The sequence below is a fragment of the Phyllopteryx taeniolatus genome, chromosome 1 (assembly GCF_024500385.1).
Source record: "Phyllopteryx taeniolatus isolate TA_2022b chromosome 1, UOR_Ptae_1.2, whole genome shotgun sequence".
Classification (NCBI taxonomy): Eukaryota; Metazoa; Chordata; class Actinopteri; order Syngnathiformes; family Syngnathidae; genus Phyllopteryx; species Phyllopteryx taeniolatus.
Genome location: NC_084502.1, coordinates 47,952,426 through 47,968,865, shown reverse-complemented (window position 1 = coordinate 47,968,865; position 16,440 = coordinate 47,952,426). Strand labels below are relative to the sequence as shown.

The window sequence follows — 16,440 nt, the reverse complement described above, 5'->3', positions numbered from 1 at the left end:
GCACACAGGTGGATTACATCTTGTGCAGACGATGTAATCTGAAGGAGGTTACCAACTGTAAGGTAGTGGTAGGGGAGAGTGTGGCTAGACAGCATAGGATGGTGGTGTGTAAGATGACTCTGGTGGTGGGGAGGAAAATTAGGAAGACAAAGGCAGAGAAGAGAACCATGTGGTGGAAGCTGAGACAGGACGAGTGTTGTGCAGCTTTTCGGGAAGAGGTGATACAGGCTCTCGGTGGACGGGAAGAGCTTCCAGAAGACTGGACCACTGCAGCCAAGGTGATCAGAGAAGCAGGCAGGAGAGTACTTGGTGTATCTTCTGGCAGGAAAGGAGAGAAGGAGACTTGGTGGTGGAACCTCACAGTACAGGAAATCATACAAGGAAAACTGTTAGCTAAGAAGAAGTGGGACACTGAGAGGACCGAGGAGAGGCGAAAGGAATACATTGAGGTGCGACACAGGGCAAAGGTAGAGGTGGCAAAGGCAAAACAAGAGGCATATGATGACATGTATGGCAGGTTGGACACTAAAGAAGGAGAAAAGGATCTATACAGGCTGGCCAGACAGAGGGATAGAGATGGGAAGGATGTGCAGCAGGTTAGGGTGATTAAGGATAGAGATGGAAATATGTTGACTGGTGCCAGCAGTGTGCTAGGTAGATGGAAAGAATACTTCGAGGAGTTGATGAATGAGGAAAATGATAGAGAAGGGAGAGTAGAAGAGGCAAGTGTGGTGGACCAGGAAGTGGCAATGATTAGTAAGGGGGAAGTTAGAAAGGCATTAAAGAGAATGAAAAATGGAAAGGCAGTTGGTCCTGATGACATTCCTGTGGCGGTATGGAAGCATCTAGGAGAGGTGGCTGTGGAGTTTTTGACCAGCTTGTTCAATAGAATTCTAGTGCGTGAGAAGATGCCTGAGGAATGGAGGAAAAGTGTACTGGTGCCCATTTTTAAGAACAAAGGTGATGTGCAGAGCTGTGGCAACTATAGAGGAATAAAGTTGATGAGCCACACAATGAAGTTATGGGAAAGAGTAGTGGAGGCTAGACTCAGGACAGAAGTGAGTATTTGCGAGCAACAGTATGGTTTCATGCCTAGAAAGAGTACCACAGATGCATTATTTGCCTTGAGGATGTTGATGGAAAAGTACAGAGAAGGTCAGAAGGAGCTACATTGTGTCTTTGTAGATCTAGAGAAAGCCTATGACAGAGTACCCAGAGAGGAACTGTGGTACTGCATGCGGAAGTCTGGAGTGGCAGAGAAGTATGTTAGAATAATACAGGACATGTACGAGGGCAGCAGAACAGCGGTGAGGTGTGCTGTCGGTGTGACAGAAGAATTTAAGGTGGACGTGGGACTGCATCAGGGATCAGCCCTGAGCCCCTTCCTTTTTGCAGTGGTGATGGATAGGCTGACAGATGAGGTTAGACTGGAATCCCCGTGGACCATGATGTTTGCAGATGACATTGTGATCTGCAGTGAAAGCAGGGAGCAGCTGGAGGAAGAGTTAGAAAGATGGAGGCATGCACTGGAAAGAAGAGGAATGAAGATTAGCCGAAGTAAAACAGAATATATGTGCATGAATGAGAGGGGTGGTGGGGGAAGAATGAGGCTACAGGGAGAAGAGATGGCAAAGGTAGAGGACTTTAAATACTTGGGGTCAACCGTCCAGAGAAATGGTGAGTGTGGTCAGGAAGTGAAGAAACGGGTCCAAGCAGGTTGGAACGGGTGGAGGAAGGTGTCAGGTGTGTTATGTGACAGAAGAGTCTCTCCTTGGATGAAGGGCAAAGTTTATAAAACAGTGGTGCGGCCAGCCATGATGTATGGATTAGAGACAGTGGCACTGAAGAGAAAACAGGAAGCAGAGCTGGAGGTGGCGGAAATGAAGATGTTGAGGTTCGCTCTCGGAGTGACCAGGTTGGATAAGATTAGAAATGAGCTCATCAAAGGGACAGCCAAGGTTCGATGTTTTGGAGACAAAGTTAGAGAGAGCAGACTTCAATGGTTTGGACACGTCCAGAGGAGAGAGAGTGAGTATATTGGTAGAAGGATGATGAGGATGGAGCTGACAGGCAAGAGAGCTAGAGGAAGACCAAAGAGAAGGTTGATGGATGTCGTGAGGGAAGACATGATGGCAGTTGGTGCAGGAGATAGGCTCTCATGGAAAAGGATGACGCGCTGTGGCGACCCCTAACGGGACAAGCCGAAAGGAAAAGAAGAGAAGAGGTTGGCCAGATAGAGGGATAGAGATGGGAAGGATGTGCAGCAGGTTAGGGTGATTAAGGATAGAGATGGAAATATGTTGACTGGTCCCAGTAGTGTGCTAGATAGATGGAAAGAATACTTTGAGGAGTTGAAGAATGAGGAAAATTAGAAAAAAGGGAGAGTAGAAGAGGTGGTGGACCAGGAAGTGGCAATGATTAGTAAGGGGGGAGTTAGAAAGGCATTAAAGAGGATGAAAAATGGAAAGGCAGTTGGTCCTGATGATATTCCTGTGGGGGTATGGAAACATCTCAGACAGGGTGGTTGTGGAGTTTTTGACCAGCTTGTTCAATAGAATTCTACCATGTGAGAAGAGGCCTGAGGAAAGGAGGAAAAGTGTGCTGGTGCCCATTTTTAAGAACAAGGGTGATGTGCAGAGCTGTGGGAACTAAAGAGGAATAAAGTTGATGAGCCACACGATGAAGTTATGGGAAAGTGTAGTGGAGGCTAGACTCAGGACAGAAGTGAGTATTTGCGAGCAACAGTATGGTTTCAAGGCGAGAAAGAGTACCACAGATGCATTATTTGCCTTGAGGATGTTGATGGAAAAGTACAGAGAAGGTCAGAAGGAGCTACATTGTGTCTTTATAGCTCTAGAGAAACCCTATTACAGAGTACCCAGAGAGGAACTGTGGTACTGCATGCGGAAATCTGGAGTGGCAGAGAAGTATGTTAGAATAATACAGGACTGTCATGAACGGAACAGAGGATAGGACCCAAAAATGCACGACTCCAAAACAAATGGACAGTTTCCAAAAAGAGAGGTTTAATAGACGGGCATAGGTCGGTACACAGGCAGGCAATCCAAGAAAGGCAACAGTATCCAAAAACATGAGGCAAGGAGGCAAGGTCGATAATCGGAACAGGGTCAAGTCTTACTGAGTCTGTGACGTGGAAACAAGGAATGCTGGAACGCGACGACAAGGTACAACGAACTGGCAACGAGAGGGAATGAGACACGAGGTTAAATACAATAGGTAATTAGGGTGAACGAGGCACAGGTGGTGAAGATGCTCACAGGAGCAGGTGTGTGTGAAACAGGGGGGAAGACAAAACCCGGAACACACACACACATGACAAGGACATGTACGAGGGCAGCAAACAGTGGTGAGGTGTGCTGTAGATGTGACAGACGAATTTAAGGTGGAGGTGGGACCGCATCAGGGATCAGCCCTGAGCCCCTTCCTGTTTGCAGTGGTGATGGATAGGCTGACAGATGAGGTTAGACTGGAATCCTCGTGGACCATGATGTTTGCAGATGACATTGTGATCTGCAGTGAAAGCAGGGGGCAGGTGGAGGAACAGTTCGAAAGATGGGGGCATGCACTGGAAAGAAGAGGAATGAAGATTAGACGAAGTAAGACAGAATATATGTGCATGAATGAGAGGGGTGGTGGGGGGAGAGTGAGGCTACAGGGAGAAGAGATAGCAAGGGTGGAGGACTTTAAATACTTGGGGTCAACCGTCCAGAGCAATGGTGAGTGTGGTCAGGAAGCGAAGAAACGGGTCCAAGCAGGATAGAACGGGTGGAGGAAGGTGTCAGGTGTGTTATGTGACAGAAGAGTCTCTCCTTGGATGAAGGGCAAAGTTTATAAGACAGTGGTGCGGCCAGCCATGATGTATGGATTAGAGACAGTGGCACTGAAGAGACAACAGGAAGCAGAGTTGGAGGTGGCGGAAATGAAGATGTTGAGGTTGGCTCAAGGAGTGACCAGGTTGGATAAAATTAGAAATGAGCTCATCAGAGGGACAGCCAAGGTTCGATGTTTTGGAGACAAAGTTAGAGAGAGCACACTTCGATGGTTTGGACACGTCCAGAGGAGAAATAGTGAATAATTTGGTAGAAGGATGATGAGGATGGAGCTGCCAGGCAAGAGAGCTAGAGGAAGACCAAAGAGAAGGTTGAAGGATGTCGTGATGGAAGACATGAGGGCAGTTGGTGTTCGAGAGGGGCATGCAGAAGATAGGCTTCCATGGAAAAGGTTGACGCGCTGTGGAAGACCCCTAAAGGGACAAGCCGAAAGGAAAAGAAGAAGTGTACATGACAGAAAGAAATTGTAAATAGAAAACACTGAAACCGTGTTAAATTACATTACAATATTAATTAATGAATTACAATATTTTTTAATTTACTCATCTATTCACACATGCATATTGTACAGTAAAAATATGTTAAAAGAATCACATTTCTGTGCAGAGAAGTAGTAGTAGTATTTGCAGATTGATATTGATTGTTTTAGGTCAATGCCAGTTCCGATATTCATCCATCCATCCATTTTCTACCGCTTATCCGGGTCGGGTCGCGGGGGCAGTAGCTTCATCAGGGACGCCCAGACATCCCTCTCCCCAGCCACTTCATCCAGCTCTTCCGGGGGGATCCCAAGGCGTTCCCAGGCCAGCCGAAGGATGTAGTCTCTCCAGCGTGTCCTGGGTCGTCCCCGGGGTCTCCTCCCGGTGGGACATGCCTGGAACACCTCACCAGGGAGGCGTCCGGGAGGCATCCGAATCAGATGCCCCAGCCACCTCATCTGGCTCCTCTCAATGCGGAGGAGCAGCGGCTCTACTCTGAGATCCTCCCGGATGACCGAGCTTCTCACCCTATCTCTAAGGGAGAGCCCGGACACCCTGCGGAGGAAATTCATTTCGGCCGCTTGTATCCGGGATCTTGTTCTTTCGGTCACGACCCACAGCTCATGACCATAGGTGAGGGTAGGAACGAAGATCGACCGGTAAATTGAGAGCATCGCCTTTCGGCTTAGCTCTTTCTTTACCACAACGGACCGATACAAAGTCCGCATCACTGCAGACGCCGCACCGATCCGCCTGTCGATCTCCCGTTCCATTCTTCCCTCACTCGTGAACAAGACCCCAAGATACTTGAACTCCTCCACTTGGGGCAGGATCTCATCCCCGACCTGGAGAGGGCATGCCACCTTTTTCCGACTGAGGACCATGGTCTCAGATTTGGAGGTGCTGATTCTCATCCCAGCCGCTTCACACTCGGCTACGAACTGCTCCAGTGAGAGTTGGAGCTCACGGCTTGATGAAGCCAACAGAAAGCCAATTCCGATATTTTTCAGATAAAAAAAATAACAATTACTGATTACTTGGCCGATTAATTTAAAAAACATATAATGAATAAAAGAATGTATTTTTGGTCCCCTATATTTCCCAGTATAGTATTTTATTCTAAAATTACATGAAAAGAATGGCAGTTTTCGGCGGCTCAGAAAATGGATGGATGGATGGATGAATGCCATCCATCCATTTTCTGAGCCGCTTCTCCGCACTAGGGTCGCGGGCGTGCTGGAGCCTATCCCAGCTGTCATCGGGCAGGAGGCGGGGTACACCCTCAACTGGTTGCCAGCCAATCACAGGGCACATAGAAACAAACAACCATTCGCACTCACAGTTACAGTCATGCCTACGGGCAATTTAGAGTCTCCAATTAATGCATGTTTTTGGGATGTGGGAGGAAACCGGAGTACCCGGAGAAAACCCACGCAGGCACGGGGAGAACATGCAAACTCCACACAGGCGGGGACGGGGATTGAACCCCGCACCTCAGAACTGTGAGGCTGACGCTCTAACCAGTCATCCACCGTGCCGCGGATGGATGAATGGCAGTTTTCTATTATCCTTTTTCTATTTGTTCATAAAAATGCATATTTTGTATAGAACGCAATGAAATGATCATGTTAATACAGCAGAAAAAGGTTCTTTAATTTACCATTTCAATCTGTTATTTTTTTGGAAACTTTAACATTTTTATACTGTAAAATACACACGGTTTACTGTAAAGATGTTTACATTTTTACTGTATTTTTTTACAGAAATATTCTGGCAACCCAGGTGCCAGATTTCTTCCCGCATTTTTTTATGGGAAAAATACTTTCTGTAGTTTTTACAGAATAAAATGCTGCCAGCCAGCTGCCAATGCAGAGTGGAACTTGAATTTCTCCTTCAGGGATTATAAACAGAATTAAAGTAGTTCGGTGTTTCAGAACCTTGAACAGCGCTCAACGAGCACCGCTGATGAAGTACAGTCCATACATTCATTTACTGTAGCACTTTTCATATTCAGGGTCGTGTGGAGCTGGAGCCTATCCCATCTTATTTTGGGTGGCAAAAAGAAGATTGCACAGTTGACTGGTCACCACCAGTCTATCAAAGGACACATATAGAGACAGATATCGATTCACACACACAAAACACCGTCACGACACTATCAGTGACTGCTGAAGTAGATACTGTAGATATATAGATGGCTAGATAGGTATAGTAGATAGATGAGACAAAAAGAAATCATTTAAAGCATTTTCCCATTATTAATGTGACCTATAATTTGTACAAATCAAATGAAAACCACGAAATCTTTTCAAGAGGGCAAATAAAAATAAACAAGTGAGATGACGTGGTTGTGTAAGTATGCAGCCTCTTATTTACTGGGGATGTGGCTCTGTTGAGAATGAACCAATCACTGGAACGTGCCCACGTACTGTATGTTGCCTTGAGTTTCAGTCATTCATTTGTCATTTTGTCCTTTATTTCCACACTCAATGTTTTTATAATTATTTTGTAATTCATCAGGGCCAACAGTCCTTGTTACTCCAGAGCGGGGCCCCCCAGTGCCCATGTACGCAGATGGCGCCAGATGATTATAAGCCCCCTAGGGAGATCCAGGTGGTGCTCACTAATTGATTGTCATGAAAGGCCGTAATTGAATTGAACGACATGGTGGAACAACACTGACTGCACTCCATTTGATGTTTAGGGGCTTGCTTAAACCCCGTCAAGGTGGTGGCAATCTGGCAGCTCGTAAGCGAGTTTGAGATGGAATACTGGGAAGATGTACCCTGATTTATACTCTATGCCATCACATGAATGACATTCTCACATTGAAATTGTTATAATGTAGTGGAGACAATGTATAAAGGCAGCAGAGATGAAGGTAATTGTGGTTGTACTGTCTGGCAGTGAGAAGAGAAAGTGAGGCATCAGTGTAATGGAGGGAGTCAGGCAGCGAGCAGCACCAATAGTTATCCTTTTAGAAGCGGGTGGGGGGGCTCTCGGATTAGGAGGCTGGAAAATGGTTAAAACGTGTCAACGTGTAATTGCATGATAAGGCCCCCTCGTGAAGAACTTGTCTGCCCCGTTGCTATTTTCAATGGCGGCCCCACTAATCTCTCCGTGCCACATTCGGTATTGTGCAATCGGCCCCCCGTAATCTCCCGTGACAGGATCGCGTCCACCGACGGCGGTGAAGGCTTTTATAGGAGGAGAAGGGGGTGAATATGCGTTGGCGTGATAAACTGACGCCGATTATCATGTTTAGGACACCAGGAACATGCAGGAATGGGGGAGAGGGTGGTGCAATGGGGCGTGCCAGAGGAGCAGGGTCCTGTGTGAACCCCACATGTCATCAACAGACAACGTCATTGACGGCATTTACAGTATGACATCACTGATAACTTTCTCGCCTTTTAGGGTTAAGGGTTAGGGTTAGTGTGATGATGCTGACGTTCGTCACTCAATTTTGGTTTTGAGGGAAATATACATGGGTCATATGTATATAATGTGATGAATAAAAGTAAAAACAGAGCCCACTGAATTTCCTTTTGAAAATCAAATAATTCTACTGATATGACAATTTGAATTATTGGCGCTCATTATCCATCCAAAATGTCATAATTGTTTCGATAAAAAAAATATTCAAAATTAATATTTTTCAAACTCTTAATGCCAAAATGTCTTTACTGTCAGGTGTCCGAAATGAAGTTTCATGATTTACAACATGTTTTCTGAAGATGCTAATTATAATTCATTCTAATATTAATATTGATGAATATTAATGAATTAGATTTGTATTTTTTTAAGCCTGTCCTGTTCAGCTGCATGACCTTGCAGAATGGTGGACGCCTTTTGTGCTGGAACAGTTTTGCTGTGCAACTGGGGAGTTTGAAATACTCCCTCTGCTTACTTTGATTGTTTTTAATTATTCTGATGTTTATTGAAAATGCAGCCGGACAGAAAAGGGTTTTATGGGATAGACAGAGTGGACAAGTGGACACGGGGTGAAAAGTACAGCAGAAGAATAGTGCGACAGTCTAGATATTTGAACACAAGTAACATTACAACAGTACACACTCGGTCCGTGAGGACATGCAACAACTAACCAAGATAAGAGAGGAGAGAAAAGGGCAGGACAGGATGTGGGAAAATGAGCAAGGCAGTGCTACTGTCGAGTGGTGTGATGGGATTTTTTTTTTAAGTGTCTAAACACCTGTAAGAACCAGTGAGATGATATGTTAGTATAACCTGTGTTGTTGTTAGTGATCCCAGCACTAATTAAAGCCTATAGTGTTTCTATCGAAGTTATTAGTGAATGAACACCATCTCGCATGCATGTTAGTCAACTGGTGTACGGAGTTGCTGAGCCGGCACATCGAGGCCACTAGAGAGAGCCTCATTTTATATTCGCACAATAGCAGACAGCAAAATAAATAGTATTGTCGCTGAGATATGAATGAACATGGATGAATTTGGGAAATTGTTGGAAGAATTGCATGTCTTTATTACGATTGCATAAAGAAAAGAGTGTAATGGGTTGAATGAGTAGTAAGGATCATTTATGCACTTGTATCCACAGACTTTGAAGGGCAACACAGAAATTGTGCAACTCACACAATGCACATTATAAAAACAAGTGTATTTCAGTGGGCCACCACCATTTGCTCTGTCAAGGATTGCCATTACGATGAATGGTTAAAATTTGAAGTCATCAATAACTTCTTGAAAATGATGTCTCCCATGCTGAAACAGCATGGGAGACATTTGCACATACAAAACCATGAGTTGGACTTTTGTGTATAGCTACAAGGACGTGTGTGGCTAGTGTGTTGCTACTCTCCCTTCTGTTGGCTTCTTTCATAGCACAGGAGATTACGGAGCCCCTGACATGACATGAGTGAAAAAAAAAAAAAATAATATGGCCATAATTTTTATGTAACGTGCAGAAAATGCTCATTTGTGGTCACGAGATACTAATTTGTGACCTCGAACTAGGTATAAGATCGGCACAAAATATGAATTTGTGTCCACGAAATAGCTGTAGCTCCATACTGGACAGTTGGGTAAGCAAATCAAGAGCTCCTTCTCTAGAAATGATACGGTAGAAGTCGAGGTCAGGACTAAAGATATTGGACGCAGATACAGTAGTAAGATTGAATTTCCTTTTAGGCTGGGGATAAACTACAAAGACAAACTGAAAAACTTGGCATTGCTGAAAACAGAATGAGACGCGACCCTTGACACAAGACACCAGGCATTGCTGAATTTTGCGACGATTCTTACCGAGAAGTTCTTAATGGGAATGATATTAAACCCACAAATGTATATTTTCTGAATACAATACACTTATTAAGTGGTTACAAATGAGCATTTTGTGTGCATGTTACGTCTATATTGTAGCCACACCAAAAAAAATAAAAATAATAATAATAATAATAATTGCCATGTCATGTCATGTCTGGGGCTCCATAGATTTTAATGGATTTATTTTCTGCAGTTGGTTTTCTTTACAATGAAATGAAACACACCATTGAGAAAATCTGGATGTTAGAAGGTGGTCCGCCTCAGTGTTTCTCTTCCCTCTATTACTTTGTGATTATAGAGTTTGTTTTTTACAGTTTAAAGTGTGGCACAAAAAAAAAATAAGCATGCATATTCTGTAGAATTCTCAACAATACATGCATAAGTAATCATAACACAGCTGATCTCTTCTGAATTTACTGACCCATTCTCCTAAAAGGAAAATGCAATAATGAAAATTGCACAACCTCCATTTAATTATAATATGAGAAATGACTGCACAGCACAAGTGGCCAGATAGTTAACTGCACAATGGCAACACTGAACACACACACACAAAAAGTAAAATAGGATTCTTGTGAGAGAGCTCATTGCACACAAAATGTAAAGAAAAGGAAAATAATTTAAACCATTTTTCAACCAGATTTTTGAATGTGAATACTGTCTCATTTCCTTAGTCCTCTATGAAAGCATACAAATAATTTTTAAGAAAACCAAGACGTTATTGGAAATCAGCTTATGGAAAAGTGATGTTCTGAATCAAACCACGCGCACAGTTATTCCCATACTCAAGTCTGCCGAGGCCCAATTTGAAATCCTCTGAGGCCCACTAAAACCTTGAATCAAAACTCTGGTCAACACGTGAGAAAAGGATCAATAATCCCCAAATACTGTGTACAGTAAATTTTTCATAGCAATGTTGTGTTGGTGCAGGCATATGGGTTCAGTTCCCACTCACATTCACACCTATGGGCAATTTAGAGTCCTGAATCAACCTACCACGCATGTTTTTGGGATGTGGGAGTAGACCGAAGTAACCGGAGAAAACCCACCCAGGCACGGGGAGAACATGCAAACTCCACGCAGACGGAGCCAGGATTTGAACCCCGGTCCTCAGAACTATGAGGCAGTTGTGCTAATCTGTCATCCACCGTGCCGCATGATGATCAAATGTGGACTATATGGATCATTTTGATCAAGACTCGTAAAAATTGAATTTGAATTTAGCAATTTTTTTATGCCACCTTATATGGGAAAAGGCGTTTCAAACTCTTGTTCCAAGTATGTGCCACCCTTTTAACTTTGAGGACCTGCCCCTCCATAGAGCATAAATGCACAGTAGTTTCAAGTGTAAAGGAAAAAAAATAAATGCCGGTGGAATACATACAAACTAGGCATTAGTCAAAATGTTTAGGCAGAAAGATGAAAGCTGAGAACCTGACTTACTTGCGAGAGCTGACATCTGAAGTCCATGTCCCTTAAACTGACCGCCATAAAATTAGATGATGATTGTGTGCACCAAAGACAACACGGAGCACGGAGGCAAACATGTGCAAAGTAGCTGCTCCTTGAGATGTTACAACTGATCTCCAAATATACTGAGCAATGGCAACATCCTTGAAAGGGCTGGTCGGCGAGTGCCTTAAATTTCATCTTTAATAACATTGCCTTTTACCCTGTTCTTGGAAGAAGAAGAAAAAAATAATCTGCAATTTTCCAAGTCTTCCTGTAGGCACCAAAGTGTTACATTTTGTTAATTGGTGCAGCACTTTGCACTACTGCTTTTTATCCCTTACATCGTTGTTGTAATAATTAGTTCTCTGGTGACAAAAGGATTTGTTATGTTATTATGTTGAAACTCTGGCAATTTTATGCCACGCGGATGGCAAATTGCAGTTGAGTTGTCTTCTTCAAACAGGTGGTAAAACTTGCACACAAATGACGACATTTCGGTGACGACAGTGCGGCTCGAGTTTCTTCTTTGTCTCTTTCTTTATTTTGGGCACAACACTGCCCCCCTTCAAACAAACAAACAAACAAACAAAAACAAAAAACACATATCCAGCAGTAATTAACACCATAAACACAAAATATTGATGCATTACTAATTGTCAAATCAGAAGCCACTAAAAAGTTGTTTGTTCAACTATTATTTTGAAAGGGGGACTGGTAACAAAAAGGCTTGCAATATCTTGATGTTATTAAAAAAAAAAAAAAAAAAAAGTGAAGACAATTTGCAATTTTGCTATTTTAGGAAGAAACATGAAGTCGATGCACATGATTTGCTTTCGAGGGCCACGTAAAATAATGTGGCGTGCCGGGGCTTGAGTTCTTCACCTGTGACTTATGGTTTCCTCAAGTGCAGTCCAAATAATCAATAATCATAGCTTCTGGTATTAAGTTTGAATATCAAAAGTAATAATCAATCAATTAGTAGGCTACAGTACAATCTCTTTAAAGTTCCGCTTGAATAATGAGAAAAGAATAATTCACATTTATAAAATGCAATAGAAATGTATTCAGTTATTAACTATGCGAACAAGCACGACCGATAACAGATAAATGAATAAACAATCAAATGAACATTTATAGATTTTTTTTTTTTGAATTTGTACATATTAATTTAATTGAGTAAAAACAAATAGCACAAGGCAAATGCGAAAATGAACCAATAGTCATAGCTGATTTTTTATTTATTTTTTCTGGGAGGGAATGAAGGAGAGTCCTCCCAACAACGTCCTCTACCCACCGCCCCCTCCACCCGATTCCCGAAGACCCCCACCCCGCCCCCAACCCCACCCCGCTCACACTAAAACGAATCCCCTGTTCTCATCCAGACAAAGGGGGGGAGGGGGGGGGGGGACAAAAACAAAAACTTTTCACTCACCTTTGCCTCATTCTGCTCTGCTCATTCACCCCACAACACACAGGCCTCCTCGTCCTACGGGACTGCAAGACTGACAATGCGTTGACCAAAATAATAGGACACGGTGTTCTAGCAGAGTTCCACAGATGCTATTTGCTGTTGAATTTGCATTACTCGGTTCTGACCTTGATAGTAGAGAAGACTCCAGCTAATTTTAACATGACGAAATGTGAACCGAATTCAAGGTGAATGAGGCCTAAAGCCATTCAAACTGCAATTATCTCCATTAATGCATTTGAACAGTTTCGGTTGAAGGAAACAGAGAGAGAAAGCAAGTGTGTGTTACAGCAAAGCTTTATGGAAATGCCGTGGGAACTTGCACGTGTCTTTTATTCTGCATGTTTCATGGATTTTAACAAGTTTGTATATTACAGTGTGATTTGAAACATTTTGTCTGGGGTCTGGATGGGTAATAATCAAATTAAGAAAACATATCTGACGGCAAACCTGTGACATTTTAAGTACCTGCAAATATGATTCAAGTTATAATAATGATGACACGAAATCTGCAAAAAATCTTAGGTTTAAAAAACGCTGTTCAAATAATGTGGTATCATATAAAACAATCTTTTGTATCCCAATTGAAAAATAATTTGTCAATTTATTTCCACCCATAAGTAAAAAAAAAAAAAAAATGATCGAAAAATCTCTTGAGAAATCTTATTTTAAAGCATATTTAGCAAATCTTCTAAAGGACATCAGGGGAACACATTTGCACTTTAGTTAATAGCAAGCACTATTTCTGTATTGGTGGCGTGCTCACTTTCAGTTTCGTTAAGGTGACACTTCAGAATAACATTTCATGGCAAAAATAAATATCCCAATAGCGTGAACATACTTTGGAAATTAATTCAGCTGGGGGGGAAAAGCGACTTTCTCCTCTTTCTGACAATACAATTGCATAAAGCGTTTTCAGTACAGGCATATTTATTCACCATTAACAACACTTACAACAACAAAATCAAATTACACCGACCGACTCACGTGTTTACAAGGATTAAAATTTGAAATCAACGTTATATTGCTGCCTGTAAACTTTTTCCAAACACATTTGCACGGCTTCCTGTTTTCCTAAACAGCCAGAGCCTTGAATTCCACGCAAACATAAAATGAAAAAGAAAATCCTTATAATGCACCAGACCTGGAGGATTATAATTTAAATCGCGTGAGAAATTGGCAAACTCCGTTACCGAGAGCTCAAATAAATCAGCGTGTGCGTTCCTCCGAGCACGGCCAGACAAAAGAAGAAAACATTTTTTTTTTGGGGGGGGGGGGGAAAGTTCGTTCAACGTGATTGCATTTTTATGGCTCAAAGCGCCTCAATTTACACGCGAGAGGCAGCAGCAGCAGCAGCAGCAGCAGCAGCCCACCTCTGCTCGGAGTATTTGGTTGCTTGTAAAACATTGAATACACGGATTTAAATGTGCGTCAGGGGAACCGTCCCGTTGACGTGGGCGCTGCTCCCTTGGTAGTGCTGCGTGTGGAGCACGTGCAGGCGCCCCTGCACGGACGAGTCCCCCGCCGCCTCCCCGGTGGGCAAGTACATGCTGATCATGTCCCGCAGGTCTCCCGCGGGGCACGGCTGGCGCGCCGCGGACACCGGGGGGCTCGCGCTGGGCTCCGACTTCACCAGGGGCCCCAGAGTGCCCCCGAGCGCGCCCGACACCGGGGACACGCCGGCGCTGTGGTGCTGGTGCGTGTAGCCGGTGATGCCCCCGTAGCCCGGCGGAGAGGCGCTCATGTAGCTCTGGCAGTTCGAGACGGGGCTGTAAGATAGGGCGCTCATGTCGTACCTGTGCACGGGCTGCGGCTGCTGGTGCGGGTGCTGCGTGTAAGCCTGCAGCTGTGCCTCTTGCATCATGGCGTGAGCGGCCGCGGCCGCGGAGTAGGCGCCGTTCGGCCACCCGTTGACCTGCGCCGTGTAAACGCCGGCGCCGGAGCCCAGGTGGCCCCCGCCGGGGCTCTCCAGCCCTGCGGCCGCCGCGTTGCCGAGGAGCCCGCCGGCCAGCGAGTACTTGTCCTTCTTCAGCAAGGTCTTGGTCTTCCTCCGCGGCCGGTACTTGTAGTCCGGGTGCTCCTTCATGTGCATGGCCCGCAGCCGCTTGGCCTCGTCGATGAAGGGCCGCTTCTCGGCCTCGGTCATCACCTTCCACTCGGCCCCCAGCCGCTTGCTGATCTCCGAGTTGTGCATCTTGGGGTTCTCCTGGGCCATCTTCCGCCGCTGGCCGCGAGACCACACCATGAAAGCGTTCATGGGTCTCTTGATTCTCTCCTGGGGAACTTTGCCGCCGTGGCCCCCGGGGTTGGACGGGTTGGTCTGTTGCACCGCGGGGGAGTGCAAGTCCGTCTCCATCATCGTTCTGTACATTCACTCGTCTTGGCGGAATCTCTCAGACCTGCGCAAACATTCAGGCCGCCTCGACCCCCTGAGGATGCTGGAGAGTGGCGAAAGAGGGAAAACTTGCCCCGCGCTTCCTTCCCGTGGTTGCTTTTTTCTTTTCTTTTCTTTTCTTTTCTTTTTTTTGCTGGCATCCGCCCGCCTGCCTGGGAGCGCACCGTGCGTGCGTGCGGCACTTTGCTCCGAGCTGTGCTGGCAAAAAGTTAGCGAGCGTGCCCGGGCCGCGCGCGCTGACAGCCGCTAAATGAGCGCGGGCGGCCAATGGAGAGGCTGCAGCGGGGACCTCATTTGCATGCGCGGGATCGAGCTTCGCTTGACGTCACAGGGGCTGTGCGCGGGCGCGTGCATGAGCAACATTGATGCTATTGAGTTTACAACTCGTTTGCCATGAATAGCAAGATTATTCTGAACACGTTTTCTTCAGAACTTCATTTTCAAATTGAAATATGCATTATTATATCATTCATATCATATATTGATACGAAAGAGCAGAGTACCAATTAACCTCCGCAAAAACAACATTCATGACTTTTAATAAATATTCAGCCGGCTGGGAACGACAGAAAATACATTTCTCCCGAAATTATAGAATAAAGTTCCCCAAATTGGATGCAACAAATCGTCATTTAGAATTAGACGACTTCTGTTTTCAACCAATCAAATGAATGTTTGAAATATCTCCGCGCTTTTGACAACCGACAGGCTCTCCTCTGCCATTCAGAGCCACAGGTGCATTTCTGTTGTCTGTTGCTAGGAGACCGATGACTGACGGCGCCGCGGAGCACGCGCCATTCAAAGCACCCTTTTGTTTCCTTCCAGTGCTCTGTGGTGAACATGAGAGAAAGATATTTAACACACACACCGACGGCCATAGAATAACTGCGTCATGAATGTTAAAAATACATTTTTTTAAGCCCCCTGTGAGTGAGTCAATATGACCCGCCCTACGTTTTTATCATCCCAAAAATATGCAAATGTATTATTTTTATTATTATCATTATTTTTTGACGAACTGGAGGAAGTGAGGCTTATATATTCTATATGTACACTTTCAAAGAAGTCAATCTGACCCACAACACATCAAGGTTAACATAAAAAGATGTGCAACACGTGGCAGGCCTCGTGGAGGCCCTGCCACCCGACACGACACTCTTTTGTGCAGAAGCCACACTACTCTTCACACAATAAATGTACATTTTTGTTTTTATTTCACTCTGTCATGTGGGTGTTCTCTCATATGTCAGCTGGCGCCTGCCGATGCTCGCTCACACCTGCTGGTTGCTCAGTGGCTTGATCGAAGCTGCTCACTGCTTATCAGCTTGTCGCATTGTTCTTTGTTTGTTTGTTTTTGGGGCATTGTGAAAAATAATTAGAAAAATAGTTATTTCATAAATGAGCTCTGAGAGTCTGGCCTCCTAGGCCTGGTTCAGAATTCTTCTTAATAATGACCATATGTATTTCTAGCCATCTTAAGCTATCTGCATG

At 44.5% G+C, this 16,440-nt stretch overlaps 1 protein-coding gene across 1 annotated transcript; it reads right to left on the bottom strand.

The window, feature by feature from the left end:
• Nucleotides 1-12,835: 12,835 nt before the first annotated feature.
• LOC133489937 (transcription factor Sox-1a-like) lies at nucleotides 12,836-15,777 on the bottom strand. Its single transcript, XM_061799266.1, has one exon. The coding sequence runs from the start codon at nucleotides 14,923-14,925 to the stop codon at nucleotides 13,975-13,977; it is 951 nt and encodes a 316-aa protein (XP_061655250.1). The 5' UTR covers nucleotides 14,926-15,777; the 3' UTR covers nucleotides 12,836-13,974.
• Nucleotides 15,778-16,440: the final 663 nt, after the last annotated feature.